Raw genomic sequence first — 20,335 nt, 5'->3', positions numbered from 1 at the left:
ATGTTTACAAATTAAATGTCGTGGGTAGTTAAGTAGATATTGGGTGTAGGTTTAAAACAAGGCTAAGCTTGGACAAATAATATTAGACAAAAATTAAGTTGTCCTGCTCTTAGGTAAAATAGGAATTGTTGCTATCTGTTGACGATGTTTATTTCTTATTTTTTGACGATTCATTCTACTCGATTTGAATATTTGATACTCCCTCTGTCTCATAATATTATTTTTGTTTGTGAAATTTCACAGTAATTAAGAATTTGGGAGAATAAAGTATCATTACCCTTTTCCCTACTTATTTGAAACTTTTCCGTTTCATTTACTTATTAGAAAGTTACCTTCGGTATTTCTTACTTTTTCACCATACTAAACGTCTAGAAATGGAAATACTTAATTGAATCCATTTTCTACATCTAAAATTACTACACCAAACATTCCCGTGTGGCCGCGTATGATGATTAGTGATTCAGATACGGTGATTATAAATCACAATCTAAGGGAAGTTCGAAATACCATTCTTGTATTTGATGCTTGCTTATCTCTTAATCCAATGCTTAGCCATCTGTTACTTTAATACATGAGTTCACTTCAAACAACATGCAAAGTGTAGCAATTAAAATCTTAAAATCTTGTTATTTCATACTTCCTCCGTTTTTTTAGTTGACACGTTTCTTTAGTCACGTTTATCAATATACTTATTCAATCATTAATATCTTTAATTATCGATAAGCAAAAATTATGAAAAGCTAATAATTTAAAAGTATATAACGTGATGAATCTATCAAGATCTCACATAATTATATTTTACATTACATATAAAACACAAAACATGGTCAAAGGAAGGTGTGTGAATAGTGCTAAAGTCAAAACGTGTCAACTAAAAAAAACGGAGGTAGTATTTAGTTATTTGAATGCCAATGTACGAGCGAGTGTAAAACTTTGTCACATCCCATGACATGATTGGCTGGTTTTTAGCCTTTATCATTCGTTTAAAAGCTGCATCATAATGCTATTCATGTACATGTTTTAATATAATTCCATGATACATGTTGATTCCTAATAGATGGGACTTGTGGGAAAAGATAGCATGGGCATCAGCAGCAACGGTAAAGATGGATTTGATGATATTGATCTAGAGAACTGGGATGATGAGGATATGTATTCGTCAGATGATGATGCTGATACTGTGGACATGAACTTGCATGACCTTGGTGAGGCTTCATTGATCAACTTCTGCAAGAAAGCATCGTCGTCCTTCTTCAAGCAGCACGGTCTCATCAGTCATCAGATAAACTCCTACAATAGTTTTGTTCGTGAAGGTATAAAGAGAGTTTTTGATAACATTGGTGAGATAACTGTGAATCCAGGCTATGATCCCTCGAAGAAAAGTGAGGGTGGATGGAGATATGCTTCGGTGAGATTTGGGAAATTCGAGCTTGAACGTCCAATGTTTTGGACCGGAGAGAAGTTTCAAGCAGATGGTGGGAAAGACTTTATTAAGTTGCTTCCCCGACATGCCCGGCTTCAGAAGATGACTTACTCTGCTAGATTGAAAGTTGAGACTCATCTTCAGGTTTGTTAATGTCACTAAAATAATTTATGATGCTAGAATATCATTGTTGTATAATGTTTTCATTTGTTTGTTCGTGGCTGGTTTTTGATTCTTAGATATATACCCTAGAGAAGGTCATAAGTGACAAGTTTAAAACTGGTAAGTCAGAGTATATAGACAGAACTATATTGAGCGATGAAACAACGGATGTCATCATTGGAAGGATCCCTGTGATGGTGAAGTCTGATATATGCTGGATGAGTCAAGCTGAGAAAGGCGATTGTGAATTTGATCATGGAGGCTATTTTATAGTCAAGGGTGCTGAGAAGGTAGGTTGATCAACATTTCCTCGTATCTTACCCATGGTTTTATTCATTGTTTTATGAAAATGACTACACGAAATAATCATTTTTGGTTCATGTAGCCGACCCCACTTATGGGATTAAAGCTTTAATTGATTGACTTAATCCCATTTCTCCTATAATCTGAAAAGCTATATGTGTCTTTATTGCAGCTTGTTCTAGTTCATAGGTTGTATCTTTATAATTGTTGCCTATTGTTGTAAGTTATACCACATTTTGTTTTGCTAAATAATAATGACATCTGACTTAGTTAATGTTTTGAACGTGCTAAAGATACTAAACTGCAATTTATATTGATGGCTATCTGCACAACTGCACTTGTATTACCATTGGTTGTATTTTGAATTTGTTCTAACAAGAATGATCGTGGTAACTCTTTATTTTGGTTATGTTGGATATGGTAACTGCAGACATTTATTGCTCAAGAACAGATCTGCTTGAATAGGCTTTGGATTTCTAGTGAACGCTTTTGGAGGGTTGCTTATCGATCTGAGTTCAGGAAGAGAAGGTTACATGTCAAATTAGTAGAGAATCCAAAAGTTGAAAACATCCGAGGAGGAGAAAAAGTTATCAGTGTGTACTTTGCGTTTGTAGAAGTCCCTATTTGGATACTCTTTTTTGCCCTCGGTGTATCATCTGACAAGGAGGTGGTGGAATTAATTGATTGCAGCACGGATGATGGCCGCATCAGTAATATCCTCTTTGCATCCATTCATGATGCTGATGAGAAATGTGATGGATTCCGTCGTGGTGGCAAAGCTTTGGAGCATATTGACCATATAATAAGACAATCTAAATTCCCTCCCTCTGAGTCCACTGCAGAGATTATCGAAGCAAACCTTTTCCCTAGTCTTTCTGGGAACAAGCAGAAGGCCCAATTTCTTGGATACATGGTAAAGTGTCTTTTGCAAGCATTTTTAGGCAGGAGAAAGTGTGATAATAGAGATGATTTCAGAAATAAAAGACTAGAGTGTGCTTCTGAGCTTCTAGAGAGGGAACTTAGGGTCCTTATAAAGCAGGCAGAGTGGCGAATGGTGAAGGCAATGCAGCGAGACCTGTATGGAAATCGTGATCTGCAGGGTATCGAGCATTACTTGGATGCATCAATCGTCACCAATGGTCTTAACAGAGCATTTTCCACAGGTGCATGGGCGCATCCTTACAAGAAATCAAACAAGGTTTCTGGTGTATCTGCAAATCTCAGGCGAACTAATCCGTTGCAGAGTACTTGTGATATGAGGAGAACTCGTCAGCATTTTGCTTACACAGGGCAGGTTGGAGAAGCCAGATACCCGTAAGTATTTCAAAGTCTTGTCTTTTACTCATAAATCTCTTCTGTGGTTTAAAATGTTCAAATTTTGAAATGAGTGATTTCTTGTTTTTTTTTTTTTTTTTTTTTCATTATTGTGGATTGGAGATCAATTTTATTGTTTAGTTTGACTTATGTTCTGAATCAGTCTCTTTTTTTAGCTTCACTTAAGCACACAGATTATTCCTATCTCTTCTCATTCCCTTAAATGTAGATAATGGTATAGATTTAGTAAAATTTGATGCTTTATGCTCTCCCTTTCTTTGGCAACTTTTTATTTTATTTTTAATATGCACCTGAATCTTTTGTCACTCATGTAGCTGGGTATAGATGAATTTTATGTAGGGCATGCAGTCATGCACAATCAAAACGAATGACAGTCTTTCAAAACCATGCAATGCATAAGTTAAAACTTAATAACATGGAATAATAAAAAGGTCGTAATATCTTGGTTGGGAGTTGGGACGTAAAAGGGTTTTCAATTGACATGTATACAAAGTATATAACGTTATTAAGGTATGTTTGGATTAATTGGATATTTTGCTAATTGTAAATTTATTCTAAGACTGAAATAACTTCAAATCAATTAATGAAAGTCAAAAAATGAACAAACTTAAGGAAGGAAAACAGTATTAAAGAAAAGGATTAGGGAATAATTCAAAGGAATTATCCTGAGAGATTTACAGCCTTGCCAAAAATCCCTTATTAATGTCATAAGTAGAAAATCAGGGTCAATAATATAGCCTAAGTTTCATTGGGTACTCTAATTAAATTTGCAACTATGATTTCAGACATCCTTCTCACTGGGGAAAAGTATGCTTCTTGTCTACACCGGATGGGGAGAACTGTGGTCTTGTGAAGAACATAGCTGCTACTGGACTCGTCAGTTGCAGTATTAGTAAGAAGGACCTGCCTCATATTTTGGTGAAGTGTGGGATGGAAAAATTAGTGAGCGACACTTGTACTTCGCTGAGTGGAAAGGACAAGGTTTTTGTGGATGGTGATTGGGTAGGAGTATGTGCTGATTCCCTCTCCTTTGTTCAGAATTTGAGAAGAAATCGTTGGAAGAAGCGTATATCAAGCCAGGTACCATTTCATTTTTCTACATTTGTTCTGGATTGTAAAGCTGAATGTGTATGTCACGTTTTAGAATTATTTTTTCTTTGTACCTGATAGCTGGTAGTTATTACCGTGTGCGTGTGCTCTTTTTTCCTGATATCTTTTCATTACATTGATTCATGATCCCACATTTATGGTGCTTGGTTTGTAACATTTTTTTGTATGCTGCTAAACGCTATGGATCTCTATTTAGGCCCCCAGTCTATCCCTCAAATTTGTTTTTGGATTCATTGTGCTGTTCTCATTATATACGTAGTCTGAGCCTCGTTAGACAATGGCCTTTCACTATCTTATCCACACTTCTGTATTAGTGTAGTATAAGTTCCTGTGTAAAAATCTAACACATTGTTGGCACTTCTAGGTTGAAATCAAACGTGATGTTCAAAATTCTGAAGTGCGAATATTCTGTGATGCTGGAAGAATACTTCGACCACTTTTAGTAGTTGAAAATTTAAAGAAGACAAAGTTACTGAAAGGGGATGAATTTTCTTTTGAGACCCTTCTAGGCAAAGGAATAATTGAATTGATTGGGCCTGAAGAGGAAGAAGATTGTCGCGCTGCATGGGGAATTAAGTTCCTCTTTGAAGACAAGGGAAAAGACGCTGTCAAATACACTCACTGTGAGCTCGATATGTCATTTTTGTTGGGAATCAGTTGTGGTATTATCCCCTTTGCAAATCATGATCATGCTAAGAGGGTTCTTTACCAAGCTCAGAAGCATTCTGGACAAGCCTTTGGATATTCCAGCACAAACCCGAATATAAGAGTAGATACCTTGTCCCACCAAATGTACTACCCTCAAAGACCTCTCTTCCGTTCAGTGATTTCTGATTGTCTAGGAAAGCCAGGATATCCATTAGGCCGCAACCAGATACTTCCGAAGGCAGAGTTTTTCAATGGTCAAAATTGCATTGTGGCAGTAAATGTCCATCTTGGTTATAATCAAGAAGATTCTTTAGTCATGAGTCGAGCTTCCCTGGAACGAGGCATGTTTAGGACCGAGCATATTAGGAGTTACAAGGCTGAAGTTGACAACCAGGAGTCGTCAGAAAATAGGAGGAAGTTCAATGATACTGTTAAGTTTGGGAAGATACAGAGCAAAATAGGACGGGCTGACAATCTTGATGATGATGGATTTCCATACATTGGAGCAAACTTGCAGAGTGGAGATACTATCATTGGCAGGTGCACGGAATCTGGGGCTGATCATAGTGTCAAGCTAAGGCATACAGAAAGAGGCATGGTGCAGAAAGTTGTCCTGTCAGCAAATGATGATGGGAAGAATTTTGCAGTTGTTGCACTTAGACAGGTAATGGTGTGCTCATTTTTTTTGGAAAGAAAGTAATATTGTGCTTTAATTTGGATCAATTATGTGGGTTAAATATAAATGTGTGAACATATTTTGTGATGTAATATGTATGTTATTAATCATACAAAAGCATTATGTGATGTGACAAAATGTATGCTCTGGTTGACATTTCATCATATTATGTGATGGGATTAAATGTATGCTCTGGGTTAAATATCATCTTGAAATCAACTTCTGTTTGTGATTTATAAGTCAGTCTCATGCTGTGAATTCATGCAGGTCCGTTCACCTTGTCTTGGTGACAAGTTTTCGTCGATGCACGGCCAAAAGGGTGTTATTGGATATCTTGAGTCACAGGAGAATTTTCCGTTCACAAAACAAGGGATAGTGCCTGATATAGTAATCAATCCTCATTCATTTCCCAATAGACAGACTCCTGGCCAACTACTGGAGGCTGCCTTTGGGAAGGGTATTGCATGTGGTGGTTCATTGAAATATGCCACCCCATTCTCTACTCCCTCTGTCGAATCCATAACGGAGCAGCTTCACAGGTCGGTCAGTTTATATTTTCGTATTCGATTCCCTCCAGTTTTCTGTCTGCATTACTGTGTTTTTGCTTGAAAATTAACTCCCCTCCCCTAACAATTAAGACTTAAATTATGTGAAGATGATAAATTAGTTAGTGTTATTGTGATGTTTATATACTTATATACTACACTCTATTTCATATTATTTACAACGATTAGATATTTTCTACTCATTCTTTATGTTAAATCGTTGTAAATAATATGAAATGGAGGTAGTATATGAATTTTTGAATAAATGAAGAATGCTTGATTTAATTCCTCCATAACAATGATTGCAGGGCTGGATTCTCAAGATGGGGGAATGAAAGGGTCTATAATGGAAGAACAGGAGAAATGATCCGTACCCTCATATTCATGGGGCCGACTTTCTATCAGCGTCTGGACCATATGTCTGAGGACAGATATAAGTTTCGAAATACAGGTCCCGTACATCCACTGACCCGGCAGCCAGTGCTAGACAAGAAACGGTTTGGGGGTATCAGGTTTGGGGAGATGGAACGGGAATGTCTGATCGCCCATGGTGCTTCAGCCAACCTGCACGAGCGACTTTTCACTCTAAGTGACGCGTCCCAGATGCATGTTTGCAGGAAGTGCAAGAACATTGCCAATGTGATCCAAAGGACAGTCCCTGGTGGCAGAAAGATCAGAGGGCCTTACTGCAGGTTCTGTGAATCTGGTGAAGAAATCGTGAAGGTGAATGTGCCATATGGGGCCAAGCTGTTGTGTCAAGAGCTCTTCAGCATGGGTATTTTGCTTCGTTTTGACACCAAGCTCTGCTGATACTAACCAGTCTTTCGTTCAGTATATCAGTAGCTATGTTGTAAAATCTGGTAATATGCTTTTGAACCTGCTCTTGACGTGTTAGTATTTATGTAAAATCTGGTAATATGCTTTTGAACCTGTTCTTGACTAACAGTTCTGTTAGTATTTATGTAAAATCTGATAATATGCTTTTGAACCTGTTTGATCCTTCAGGAAAAGATGGATAGTTTAGCCTAATTTTCCTGCAGAACATGCTTGGAATCATGAAGAATGTTTTAATCTGACATCTAGTTTGATATAATTCCAATTCTCAATCTGTTATTAACTTGAATATGCTACATGTTGTATGGTTTATCTCTTTTAATCTTAGTTCATTTATCTGTGATTTGTAAATGAGCTTGTTCTCTAGTTTGTCTCTAATAATCTTAGCCTAGTAGATAAACTAAGCTTGCTCTGCCATGTTTTCATGCATGATTGGTAGTAATTTAATACGAACTACTCTATTAATGTATAAGTCATTTGAATTTCTCTACAATGTGTGATAATGATAATTTTAAGCTTTTCAGCTTTTGCAAGTTGTCATTAATAAAACTGAACTTTTTGCGTTGGGTCAGATTATAATCAAGTTACGTCAAAATACATTTGGTTAATTAAGTAACAGGTTGAAATGACTATGGCCGAAACATGTTCATTGTTTGGGTCTAATTTGGTTATTTTTGGTCGAATGTTGTATATGGTATCAATTGCCACGATTTGGATTGCAAACTGATTTAGCCGGTGTTTGGTGTAAGCAAATCTGTCCAGTGTCTACTGCATGTAACAATACAACTGCCCCTTATTAGATGATGGTAGAATATCCTTCAAAAGGCCTCTCTTTACAGTAATGTAATACGAAGTAATACGTATGGTTTCTGTTTTTGTGAATATTTGATCACTTGGAGAGTGCATCAGAGTAACATTTTTACTTGTTATTTTTGGAATTGAGGTTGGTTTTATTTAGCTGAGCTCCCAAAGCCCATAAAATTAGAATATAAATACTCCGTATTTGTGCTCATTCTTCTTTCCACTTTTATCTAGAGCCTAAATGTTAGTAGCTTTTTATGTATTTCATCAGGTGCCACCTTTTGGATAATAATTTCCAATAGTGAAATTTGGCTTGAGCAACCAAGCCTAGCACATGAATTTGGGCCATGTATGGATCAACTATTTTATGAAATATTGCCACTGATATGTAGCTCATGAGCCACCTAACTAACCCAAAAACACGTAAGTTCAAAACGAGGCATGACTAACAACCATCTTTACACTAAGGTCATACTCCATGGTATCAAACCCTTTTTTTTAAAAGTATATTAGTGTACGAATTCGCTTAGCTCCCACCCCCCTTAAAAGAGCATTGCATGCTAACTCATATCGGGTTGACTTATGTGTAGTTTCAATTCATTAAAGATTTCTCCTTTTTTTTTTTTGACACAAAACCAAACTTAGCTTTATTAATTCATCAAAAGATCGAGATCATTACAAATCACCCCTTGAATTTCCGGGGGGGTACTGTTCTAACCAAACTCGATGCTCACTAAACAAGCTACTTAACTTAGCTAAGTTATGAGCAACACTATTACCCAATCTTTTCACAAAAGAGAAAGAGCAAAAGCTACAAAGTTTAGACATTCATAGAATATCTTTGACCATATTTCCGAAAGCTGATGAAGGTGTGAGACCCTTCTTCATATGGTGGAAAAGCTTGACATTATCGATTTCGAGAATCAACTTTGTAAAACCAGCCTCTAAAGCAATCTTTAGGCAGTGACGCATAGCCAGAGCTTCACCCACCTCTACATCGAAACACCCCTTGAAACTCGAGCAGTAAGCCACAACTACAGCCCCCTCAACATCCCTAAGCACACCCCCCACTCCAAGCTGTTGTGGAGTACAGAAATTAGCATTTGAATTCATCTTGTAATACCCAACAGGGGGAGCTTTCCAGACAGACCCCAAACTCTGAGGAGGCAGCCCAGTAGAGCAAACCTCCAGAGCGTTTTCATACTCACCAATCAACCCAAAAACCTTGTGTATAACAACATGCTCAGGCCTTGTTTTCTTCTCAAAAATCCACGAGTTGCGCTTTAACCAAATACCCCACGCCAAGCACCAAAACAGGTCCCACCACCGAGCTTCTCTGGCTTTTTCACTAGTTATGCCACACCAGTGTCGAAAGCATTCACCAACAGCATCACTAATGTCGAGCCTTAGAGCATAATGTCTCCAAATCGTCCTCACTCTGGGACAGAGCAACAACATATGCATAGTTGTTTCCTCCGATTCACCACACATCGGAAAAATACCATCCACATCCATTCCTCTCGCAATTAATCTCATTTTCACAGGAATAGCATCCTTAATACACCTCAAGCAAAAAATTTAATTTTTGGAGGAATCTTGGCATGCCAAATAATCCTCCAATTGAAAGGAGAAGGCAAAAAAGATGTAGACACCTTGCCTCTAATATCCTCATCAACAAGGAGATTATATGTGCTCTTGACACTATAGTTACCATCCTTTGAGTGATGCCAACACCAATTATTTTTGTCATCAAACATAGGAATAGGGATGCTGCAGATTTCCCGAACTTCCTTCTCCGAAAATAATTCTTGCAGGGTGTTCAGATTCCAGTTTCGATCAACCCATAACTCATTCACCACAATTGGCAGATTTTCCGCTTCAACTCTGGCAGAGAGCACCCAAAAATTTGGCAGATTAAGCACCCACGGGTCTTTTCAAATGTTGATGCTACTTCCCCCACCAACAGATTTCCTCGCCCCTTATTCAATGACATCCCTCACACTCAAAATAGAACGGCATGTAAAACTCATGTCCGACACCATTTTTGCATAAAAAAAATTGGAGGAGGGGAAATATTTACCTTTAAGCACCCGAGACATCAAAGACTTTTCATTATTCAAAATACGCCAAGCTTGCTTTGCCAACATTGCTTTATTGAATAATTGCATATTTCGAAAACCCATTCCCCCTTGATTTTTTGCTCCGTACATTTTCTTCCATGCCACCCAACTCATTTTCCTCTCTTCATTTTTTTGCCCCCAAAGAAATTCTTACACATATTTTCCACCGCATTTAGGATACTAATGGGGATAGAAAAACATTGCATAGCATATATCGGAATTGCTTGGGCTACAGATTTGATGAGAATTTCCCTACCAGCTTGTGATAAAAAATTCTCCTTCCAACCCCTGAGTTTTTTCCATACTCTGAAAAACAGTTTTTTAGAACCACCAATGTAAGTTGGGAGTCCCAAATATTTGTCATGTCCGTCGATAGCCTTAAAGGATAACTTCATCTGAAGCATGTTTTTCTTCTCACAGTCAATATTTTGGCTAAAGGACACTTTCGATTTTTCCATATTCAATTTTTGACCCGACGCCAACTCAAAGGTCGAAAGAATATCAAGAACTCTGTCGACTTCATCTTCATTTGCTCTTATAAATAACAGACTATCATCAGCAAAAAACAGATCAGAAATAGGTTCAACATGTCTACCTATCTTCACCCCATGAACGAGTTTTTTCCTTTCTGCATCCCGAAGAAGAGCAGACAAACCTTCCGCACACATAATAAAGAGAAAAGGGGAAATAGGGTCACCTTGCCGGAGCCACCTACTAGGCTTAAAAACACGAGAAGGTTGTCCATTCACAAGAACCTCAAATGAAGCTGATGAAACACATTTCATAATGTTACTCAAAAGGAATCCGGGAAGCCAAATTTCACCATTATTTTTTCTAGAAACATCCATTCTACTCTGTCATAAGCTTTGTTCATATCAAGTTTAAGACCCAAAGTCCCAAATAGCCTTTCTTTCCAGTTTTCTTCTTCCGCAGATAGTGAAAACACTCATAGGCTACCAAAATATTATCAGTGATCAATCTACCAGGGACAAAACCACTATGAGACTCGCTAATAATAGATGGAAAAATTTTCTTTAGCCTGTTTGCTAAGACTTTGAGACAATTTTATACATAAAATTACACAGACTAATAGGCCTATAATCAACAGGAGACACACATTCTTTTATTTTCGGGATTAGAACAATATGTGTCTGATTAATTGAGCCTATATCACCTCCATTATTAAGAAAATTTAGCGAGCTAGAGATCACATCATCACCAACAATATTCAAGAATCTTTGGAAAAAAAATAGCAGACATACTGTAGACACCCAAATGTGTCTTCCCAAAAACCAAACCCAGTGATGAATACCTTTCACGTCATTTGATTATTCGAGCGAAGTGAAAGTGTGAAAAGTCTAGTGATGCGGTTGTTTTAATAAAAATAATTCTTTCTGTTTTTTGAAAATGTACTCTATTTTATGAAAATAGCCGGTCCAATTTAGTTTGATCCATTACAAGGGTACAATAATAGTGTAGTTAGATTGAGCTTGAAAATAGCTTTCCAATGATATATTATAAGCCCAATTCCGATGAATAATGAGGAAGTTATGGCCAAAATACTAAATTGGGCCTGAAATGGTTTTATGACCCAATGATCTAGTAGAGGGCCCATTAATTAATATTCCTAAAGTTATTAGGATTTATTTTAATCTTCTAAGATGATCTAGAAGGTTATTTTGAATTCTAATAGAGTTAGGATTAATAATTATCTTTTTAGAAAATATGGAATTTGATTTCGAATAAAATAAGTGTTTTATTATGATAAATCTGTTTTTATAATTGATAAAAGCGGAGTCTAATTACTTAATTATATTAGGAAAAGGATTCCGTACAAAAGCGCGTTTTATCTTTTAAACCAACGCCAAACGACAACCTTGTCACACGACGACAAACTCTGTCGCCATGCGTGATCTCTGTCGTTTCGCGCTGGGTCCTGTCGTTCGCGACAGGAGCTATTTTATTCCTTTTCGAATTCTAACTCTTTCCTATCGTTTTCGGACTATTTTCTCTATAAATAGGGTCGTATTTCCCCGTTTTTATTCAACAATTATTCACCAACAATCATCTAATTTTATTATTTCTCTCTCTCAAGTTAGAAGTTTATTTTTTCTTCATCTTTCTAAGCCTTCCCTTTTCAAATACAACATTCCTCCTTCACGAGTCTTAGACACACCTAACCAAGTTCGAAGTTGCCTTCGGCCTAGACGTGAAAGGTTGATAATTTCTGAGGTTTTGGTCTCAAATCCCTATTTCAATTATTTAAATTAATTGTTTGATTTAATATTTTCCTTGAAGTTACTAACGTGTGTATTGTTTTGATAGAAAGAGATACGAAGCATCGAAGTAAGTAATTAAATTTCTTAATTATTCTTTTGATATAGAAATCATGCTTAGATTATTTTAATTCCTAGTATCATGTTAGGATGTCTCTATAACTTTCTAGTATCATGCTTAGGTTGCTTCCTATTTCTTCTATCATGTTAGTATCATGTTAGGGCTAAAGCTTTGATCTTTATTATTTAGTGACATGCTAGGATTTGTTATTAATCTTGTTAGTATCATGCCTAGGATCTTGCTATTATTATTATGCTTTGATGAGATTGAATATTATTATGATGATGATTGTTATTATGTTGCTTGATATATTATGTTATAGCTTGATCACGCCCTCTCTTGCAGGATTAAAGGGAATTTGTATTTGTAATCACGCTTAATAAGATAATTAATAATCTTGTTTAGGCTAATATGATTATAATTCAAGTGATCGCCAATAATAGATTTGTTTGTGCATTAATAATCAACCAACATAGATTAAACAGGTTTAGGATTAATATATTGATTGTAAGTTAATCAGAAAGCGCACATGAATATGAGAAGAATAAAGTAGAGGCCTATTTTTAGGGCAGGTTCAATCTCTTTTAGGTTGGATTTGTACCTTTATCCCCGAATATCCAGTCATGGTTCCAGACCACTATGGAGTTAGAGATTTCATGGATCGTGAAGGGGTGTAACCTTCACCCTGTGAACGGTTTACAAGTTCCTAAAACTTGTTGGCGACTTTTTTGCTCTAGCTTCCTTCCCTTTGGACGCCACCATACTTAAGTGTATGATCACAGTGGGGCTCAAGTGTGGGATGCTTGAAATATTTCCTACACATACCATCAAGGCCGGGGGATTTTGTAAGATGCATTTGAAAAAGAGCCACTCGAACTTCTTCACCATCAAAAGGGGCTGCTAAATCATTGAATTGTTCATCCGAAATTGCGGTATCCACCTTCTCTATCACACTATCCGCGTCAACTTGACCACTCGATGAGAATAACTCTAAAAAATGTTGAACCATAACTTTAGAAATTTGATCCACATCTTCATATTTATTACCGGCTGCATCCTTAATCTCACGAATGTGATTTCTAGATTTCCTCTGACTAGCTTTCGTGTGGAAGAACGTTGTATTCTTGTCCCCAAACTTTAGCCAATCTTGTCTGCTACGTTGTCTCCAATACATCTCCTCCCTACTTTCTAACTCATCCTGTAATACCCCGTATTTTTAAAACCTATTTCTAATTAATTAATTAATTAATCAGTATTCTCTTAAAAAGGGTATTTTAGTAATTTATTTTACTATTTGGATTTTGGAGCCAAAATGATAATTGAATTTTGGCGCCAAAATTATTTTAAAACTCAATCATTATTTTTGGATTTTGGATAAGATTTATATCCATTTATTTTATTTTAAAAACTGGATTATTTATATATATTTTGGATATTTTAATTAAATAAAATTATATTTTATTATTTATTTAAAAGGGCCGAAAATTCCTAAATTATTAACTATGATTTTCGGATTTTCTATGTGTAGAAAATCTGATTTTCTTAGTTATTTTATTTAGTGAATAATTGAAATTTTATTAATTAATTATTTTATACAATAAATATTATTTGCACAATTATTTTTAATTCCTTAAAACTATCAAATTAATTCCCTAAATATCTAAAGCCACCATGATGGATTTTTGGGTGACTTATTTTGGTAAATTATATTTTTAATTATCTCCCAAATCTCTTATTTTCCTTAATTCTAATTCTCCATCTTTTTAATATCCAATCATCATATTTTCTTGCCATTCATTCTTCTTAATTATTCCCCAAGTAATTTCAATTTCCTTAATATTTTTCATGACATACATACCTTCCATATTCAATTATACACAATCTCTTTAATATCAAAACTTTCCTTAAATCTTTACTCACTTCTCCAAGTAATCCCTTAAACCCTACTTACCATAATTCTTCCTACATTTTCCTACCATAATTCATACACATGCTAGCCTATAAATACCCCTTTTAATTCATGATCAAACCTCACACTAATTCTCTTATTTTCTTCTCCTCTTTTTACACAAATCATCCCATTTATCTTTGAAGCCAATTTTCGGGCACTTCTGGTCAGTTTTTGGGGTATTTCTGTTTCACAGAAGATTGTTCCTCTCAAAAAATCCTTGAGGTTAGGCTCAAGAATCACCTAGTTCGGAGTTATATTGAAGGAGTTATGACCTCTGCAAGTTCTGCCTATTCTTTCCAACGAAAATTCAATTCTCATTAATCCTATTCTTTATCTTCTTCATGGTTAGTTTTCTAGAATACAAATACCTATTTCAAAGCTATAATTTTATATTAAAATATTATTTTAAAAGAGTTTTATAGTCCATGCACATTATATTTGAGTTTATGTTGTGATAACCTTATGGTTATGTTATTTTCAAGGTGTATTCGTGATTGAACTTTGAAAGTGCGAAGTGTTGATTGATATTCGGAATCAAGGTTCTTGAGGTTCTTTTTGTGTGGTTTTTCTAGCAAGGATCAAGGTACGTTTAGGTGGCTAGATACCTTTGAAAGTGATTGGTTTGAATAACATGTTTTACATGATTTGATTGGTGATTGAATTAAATTGATTTGAATTATGATTTTGAAATAAATTATGTTTGAAGGTATTAATTTTAATAAAAGTATTTTGAATGATTGATTTTTAAATCATGTTTTGAATGGTTTGAATTACTTATCATGTTTAAATAAAGGAATTGATTTTAAAAGGTTTGTTGAATTAAATAAAAGGTTTTTCAAGGAAGAGTTATTGATTTTGAAAAGTTATTAATATGAGATTTTATTCTCAAGTATCTATTTAAAAGTTTTTGATTTTCAAAGTATGTGGAATTATTAAAAAGGAGTTTGAATTATTTTGGAATTTACTGGATATTAAAAGGATTTATTGAACCATTAAATTATTATTATTATTATTATTAATGCTTTATAAGCATGTTGGTAATCCCACTATGCGGATTTGGTTTATTGATAAGGCCTTGGACTTTGTATGACCGGGTCTTTCCTCAAGAATAGCCTTGTAATATAAGGAGACTAGCTTGGGGGGTGTGCACACTTGGGTGAGGAATTGGACTAAAAAAATTGGTTCTTAATAAAGGAATTGGTTTTATTAACTATTATTTTGAATATTGAATCATTGGAATCGGTTTTGGAATAATGAGTTTGGAATTTATTGGATTAATTATTGGAATTGATTTTTAAAGTATGTTTGCAAATAAATTGAGTTTACATTATCTTGCACTTATCGTACTTAGCATATTTTGCTAATCCGTATTTCCTATTTGTTTTGGTTTGCCCTGTTTACCGTAATGGTAAGCAGTGTTGACTATTTTCAGGTGGAGTCATAAATGAGCATATGGGAGTCCTGGGATTTGCTTTACCTAGTTTAGGAATGTTGGTTACGTCATTATTTGAGTACTCATAACAATGTTACTATTTTTATAAGTATTAATAAAAGAAAGTTGAGTTTACGCTGTAAGTTTTGTTATTGAGTTAAGTATTTTGAGTAGCCTTGCGTAATCACGGGCGGTAATACGCCTAAGTCTATCTCTACGGTATAACTATACGTATTATACTAGTATTTCCGTAGAGGAAGATTTGGGGGTGTTACACATCCATTCTGTCATCCAAAGCCCTCATTTGAGCTATAACACTCTCAGTTTGGCTTTCCTCCATTAGATATTCCATTCGAGCTCTACATTCTTTCAATTCTTTTACAAAGTCACCAAATTTATTTCGACTCCAAGCACTCAAGTTCAGGGAAGTGTGAGCAATTTTTGAGCATATGTCACCTCCACCACTCCACGCATTGGCTATAATGTCATCGCAAGTTTCATCTCTGAGCCACATCTCCTCGAACCTGTATTGTCTCCTTTTCTTTTTTTTTTTCTTCTTTTTCCCCACACCTTCATTGATGCAAAGTAAAATAGGCAGATGATCCGAATTCCTTTTCGATAGGTGAGACACAAACGAGCCCGGAAAAAGTTCCCTCCATTCCCTGTTTGCAAGGTATCTATCAAGACGTTCCTGCAAATTATGCTCTCCACCCCTGTTATTCGTCCAAGTGAATGGATGTCCAACAAACCCCAAATCCTCTAACTCGCATACAGCCACTGCATTTCTTAAGATATCCGCCTCAGCATAAGGGAAATCCTTTCCACCATGTTTTTCAGTCGACGTCAGCATCAGATTGAAATCCCCCCCAACAATCCAAGGAGTGTTATGGTTTTCATGTAGCTTTTCCATCAAAATTCCCGTTTTATGCTTGTTCTCATCTTCGGGGTAACCACAGATTCCCGTGAACCTCCATCTTTCCTTCTTTGGAATTTTGACCCAAGAGTCAATGTGAATTAAGGAGTACGATGTAATCTCAACATCTATAGTGTCCTTCCATAACAATCCAAGCCTGCCACTCCTCTTTCTCCCTTCACCTTCACAACTTACAGCAAGAATATTGGTGAACTTTTTGCTTCAATTTTATTTTCTCCATTTCATGGCTTTTTAATCTAGTTTTTGACAAAAAAAAATGAGTTGGGGTTTCTCAAGAAATGCAACATTTTTTAGAGCAGTAACCGCCGCGGTATTCCCCAACCCCTTACAATTCCACGAAAGGATGTAATTCATTGTTCACCGAGAGCCCATGGAGTGGGGCCCGACACATTTTGAGTATTGAATTCGACCTTATGCCTTTTATTCAGATCATCATTTTCTTCTCCATCCACCATCATATCGTTCTCCTCTGCCACCTCCTCTCTTTCACTTCTTTTAGCTCCAACTAAAGATTTCTCCCCTCTCGTACTACTATTTTTCTCACTGTGCAGCAAAATAACTTTTCTCAATTTTCTTGTTTTTTTTCCTTCTATTACCTCCCCTTTTTTATTCCCATCCCATCCCCCACTCCCCTCCTCCAAGATGTCCTCCTTATTTATTTTTCCACTTCCCTCATGAATTTTATTTCTCCCAAAAAGGTCATCTACCAGCTTCTTATCACCCTCCTTAACTCCATCTAACCCCACCACACTCGGCTCTTTTTTATTTTTTTTCTTTTTCTTTCAACTTCACTTCACTAGCAACCTGCTTATTCAATAAATGCATTCCCTCCCCATCATTTATAGCGGTCCCTACTACCCGTAAGACCAGTTTAGAACCGCTTTCATCTGCTACAACAACAAGTTCGGTTGTCTTGCTCTTCGGGATCTTCATAGCTTCCTCATTGCCCTTGGTGGTGGGAGACGTGAAAGTTAATTTTCTGGCTGCCCCAACTGGTCCTAATTTTATAACATCAGGATCATTGTAATTAGGAGTCTTTTTTGTTTTCGACGATTGTCTCAGTTTGTCCATACATAGCTTCTCCTTCTCACGTTCAGCCATATCCACTCTCACTCTCTTTTTTGGTATAGCTCTTAGCCATGGTCCATATTGATAAACCATTCCAGAAACTTCACCTTCTTTGAGCTCTTTATATTGACATTCTCTTTCAGTGTGGTCCAATCTACCACAGAAAAAACAAAAGTCAGCCAACCGTTCGTACTTCAGATCAATCCAGCGAGATTGACTCTTCCCCATTGCCAAAAAGAGACCCTTTCTCAGAGGTTTGTTAATGTCCACGAGGACCTTGATTTTCATACAATCGCCCCACCCCAATGGATCATCATCATCAACTTCTATGAAACCACCCAAGAACTCTCCAACATCATACTTCACCTCCAACGATCTTTTATTCAATGGAACATCTAGCAAGCGTACCCACATTGGAGTATACTTGAACACTATCTCTAATGGCTGCTCATCTCCTATAACATCTTGCAACAACAACAATTTTTCATCAAAATACCACGGTCTACCTTCCAGGATATGGTTTTTATCTTCCTCACAAAAGAATTAAAAGACAAATAAATTTGTCTCAACAACCCTAATCGCAAACTTTTCTTTCAAACGCCAGACGTTCGTCAGAGTTTTTTTCATCGTCCCCATGTTATAGGGTTTAACAGTCCAAAGCTTTCCCACCAAGGTGAGATTTAATTTGGTCTTTGTGTCCTCGCTCACAATTTCAACGTAATCGCCTCCAAGCACCTTGCCCTCTTCATCTGTTAAACGAAGCTGTTCCCAATCTTTGATTAGATCATCCCCCATAATTTCACTCACGCAATCTGGTCTAAGGAACTAGCAATAATTATAGAGAGGATCGGTGTAGAAATTCAAAGAAATCAAAGAAGAAAATGCAACTGACTCGCAAACCCTAACTCGGGACTCACTCACCCTAGACAGGGACTTTCCCATTAAAGATTTCTCCTTGACTACCAAAAAGAATTTTTTAAAAATGAAATAAAAGTTTTGACTCATAATACTCTTTATTATTAGGTAATACTTGTACTCCCTCCGTCCCCAAAACTTCGACCCTTTTGGGTTGATTTCGTGGTTATTAAGAAATTTAAATAAAAAGAAATAAAAACATATTGAAGATAAATTTACATGGGGTGTGTAAAAAAGTAGAGAGATAAAGTATTAAAAATACATGAAAAAACAAAATTTTATATGGGGAATCTAATTTTGCACAAATATTGTTGTAAATTGGTGGGTATTTTAATGCAAATGGATCGATGTTTTGGGGACGAAGGAAGTATTAAATAAAACACATTGGTTTAGGAATACAAGGTGGCCAGATCAAATCAATAAAGCAGTAATTTCATGTTTTCTTTCTAATTATTGTAAATAGAGTCGCAAACGACAATAATTTAATATACTACTCCGTTTCTTATTATGTGCAACAAAGGAATATTTTGTGTTTCACAAATAATACCCTTTTGTTACACATAATAAAAAACGGAGGTAGTAACAGAAATCTTATTTAATATATCAAGTACCAGTACCAAATCCAAAAATTTAATCAAATAAGCTAATTGATATCGGTAGCTTTATATATTGTAAAAAAGAACTATAAATAAATCTGTGCCACCACAATCATCTTCTAGCTTCCTCCCTTATATATTTCTCTATTCACTAATTAATTTAACAAGTTACATTAATTTGATTTTAAAATTGACAAGATTTATTTCCTACACTTTGAGCATCTGCATCTTCACCAAACCATACTGCCTTTTCTTATCCTTCAATTTACGTTATTTCAATCACTCATTATTATCATCCTTTTGCTTTTCTTATGTCTTAACCATTAACAATTTTAATTGAACTTCTATCAATCCTATCCTGCCACGTACAATTATTTCCTTGAATAATGATACTTCTTCCGCTGTCATATAAAAGTCTCATTTATTTTAATTACACTCATTTTTAGATAGTACTCCGTATATAGTGTTTCGTATATTGTACTTCCTCCGTTTCTTTATAGTTGTGACATTTCCATTTTACACTTCCCTAAAATGGAAATGTCACAATAATTACAACACACTATAATTGGAAAGTATTTTATGTCAAAAGTTGTACTATTATCCTTATTATAATCTTATGGCCCACTAAATTATACTCTTAACAATTTCTCTCCTCCATTTTAATTGTTTTAAATCACATGAGACACACTTTTCTTAAATTCCGTGAAAAAAGGTGTGTTATAACTATTAAAAAACGGAGGAAGTATTATGTAACATAGATATTGGAACTGTTTTTTTTTTTTTTTTTTTTTTTTTTTGAAGAACATAGGTATTGGAACTTGATTACTTAAAAGTGAGCATTAAAAAAATGTAGAGTTTGAATAATTAAAAATAAAATTTTAAGAAAATTATGATAAGTATTTGTATGAGTAGTTTACATGAAAATACTCCATGACATAAAATTAAATTTTTTTTTTTTTAAAAAAAAAAAAATAACCCTGAAATACAATTAATATGTCTTTGAACTTTAAACTTGAGAATCATTTATTTTAATCACCATCCTCTAAATTTTTTTTTTTTTTCGGCAAGATATTATGGATATGATGAATGACGCATTCTTGTCCGCATACAAAATAATTTTTAAGGCTAATGAGGTCTAATTACGA

At 35.4% G+C, this 20,335-nt stretch overlaps 2 protein-coding genes across 2 annotated transcripts; one reads left to right on the top strand and one right to left on the bottom strand.

Moving 5' to 3' along the window:
• The first annotated feature begins 1,057 nt into the window (after positions 1-1,057).
• On the top strand, positions 1,058-7,012 carry LOC145593100 (DNA-directed RNA polymerase D subunit 2b-like). Its single transcript, XM_081649611.1, has 7 exons — positions 1,058-1,567; positions 1,663-1,875; positions 2,319-3,202; positions 4,009-4,303; positions 4,698-5,645; positions 5,925-6,196; positions 6,511-7,012. Exons 1-7 carry the CDS (start codon positions 1,058-1,060, stop codon positions 7,010-7,012), a joined length of 3,624 nt encoding a protein of 1,207 aa, XP_081505737.1.
• A 3,815-nt stretch (positions 7,013-10,827) lies between these two features.
• On the bottom strand, positions 10,828-13,468 carry LOC145591821 (uncharacterized). The gene is made up of 2 exons (XM_081648315.1): positions 13,120-13,468; positions 10,828-11,009 (listed from the first exon to the last, which is right to left on the bottom strand). The coding sequence occupies exons 1-2, from the start codon at positions 13,466-13,468 to the stop codon at positions 10,828-10,830; spliced, it is 531 nt and encodes a 176-aa protein (XP_081504441.1).
• Between the last annotated feature and the right edge of the window lie 6,867 nt (positions 13,469-20,335).

Source organism: Chenopodium album, chromosome 18 (genome assembly GCF_948465745.1).
Source record: "Chenopodium album chromosome 18, dcCheAlbu1.1, whole genome shotgun sequence".
Lineage (NCBI taxonomy): Eukaryota > Viridiplantae > Streptophyta > Magnoliopsida > Caryophyllales > Amaranthaceae > Chenopodium > Chenopodium album.
Note: the sequence above shows the minus strand (reverse complement) of the source record. Positions and strands in the feature narration are given on the sequence as shown.

Coding starts and splice junctions, on each gene's coding strand:
- LOC145593100 (XM_081649611.1), top strand. CDS start 1,058: ATGGGACTTGTGGGAAAAGATAGCATGGGCATCAGCAGCAACGGTAAA. Junction 1,876..2,318: donor TAGTCAAGGGTGCTGAGAAG/GTAGGTTGATCA, acceptor TGGTAACTGCAG/ACATTTATTGCTCAAGAACA. Junction 5,646..5,924: donor CAGTTGTTGCACTTAGACAG/GTAATGGTGTGC, acceptor GAATTCATGCAG/GTCCGTTCACCTTGTCTTGG.
- LOC145591821 (XM_081648315.1), bottom strand. CDS start 13,468: ATGTATTGGAGACAACGTAGCAGACAAGATTGGCTAAAGTTTGGGGAC. Junction 11,010..13,119: donor AAAATCCCCCGGCCTTGATG/GTATGTGTAGGA, acceptor ATTGTCTCAAAG/TCTTAGCAAACAGGCTAAAG.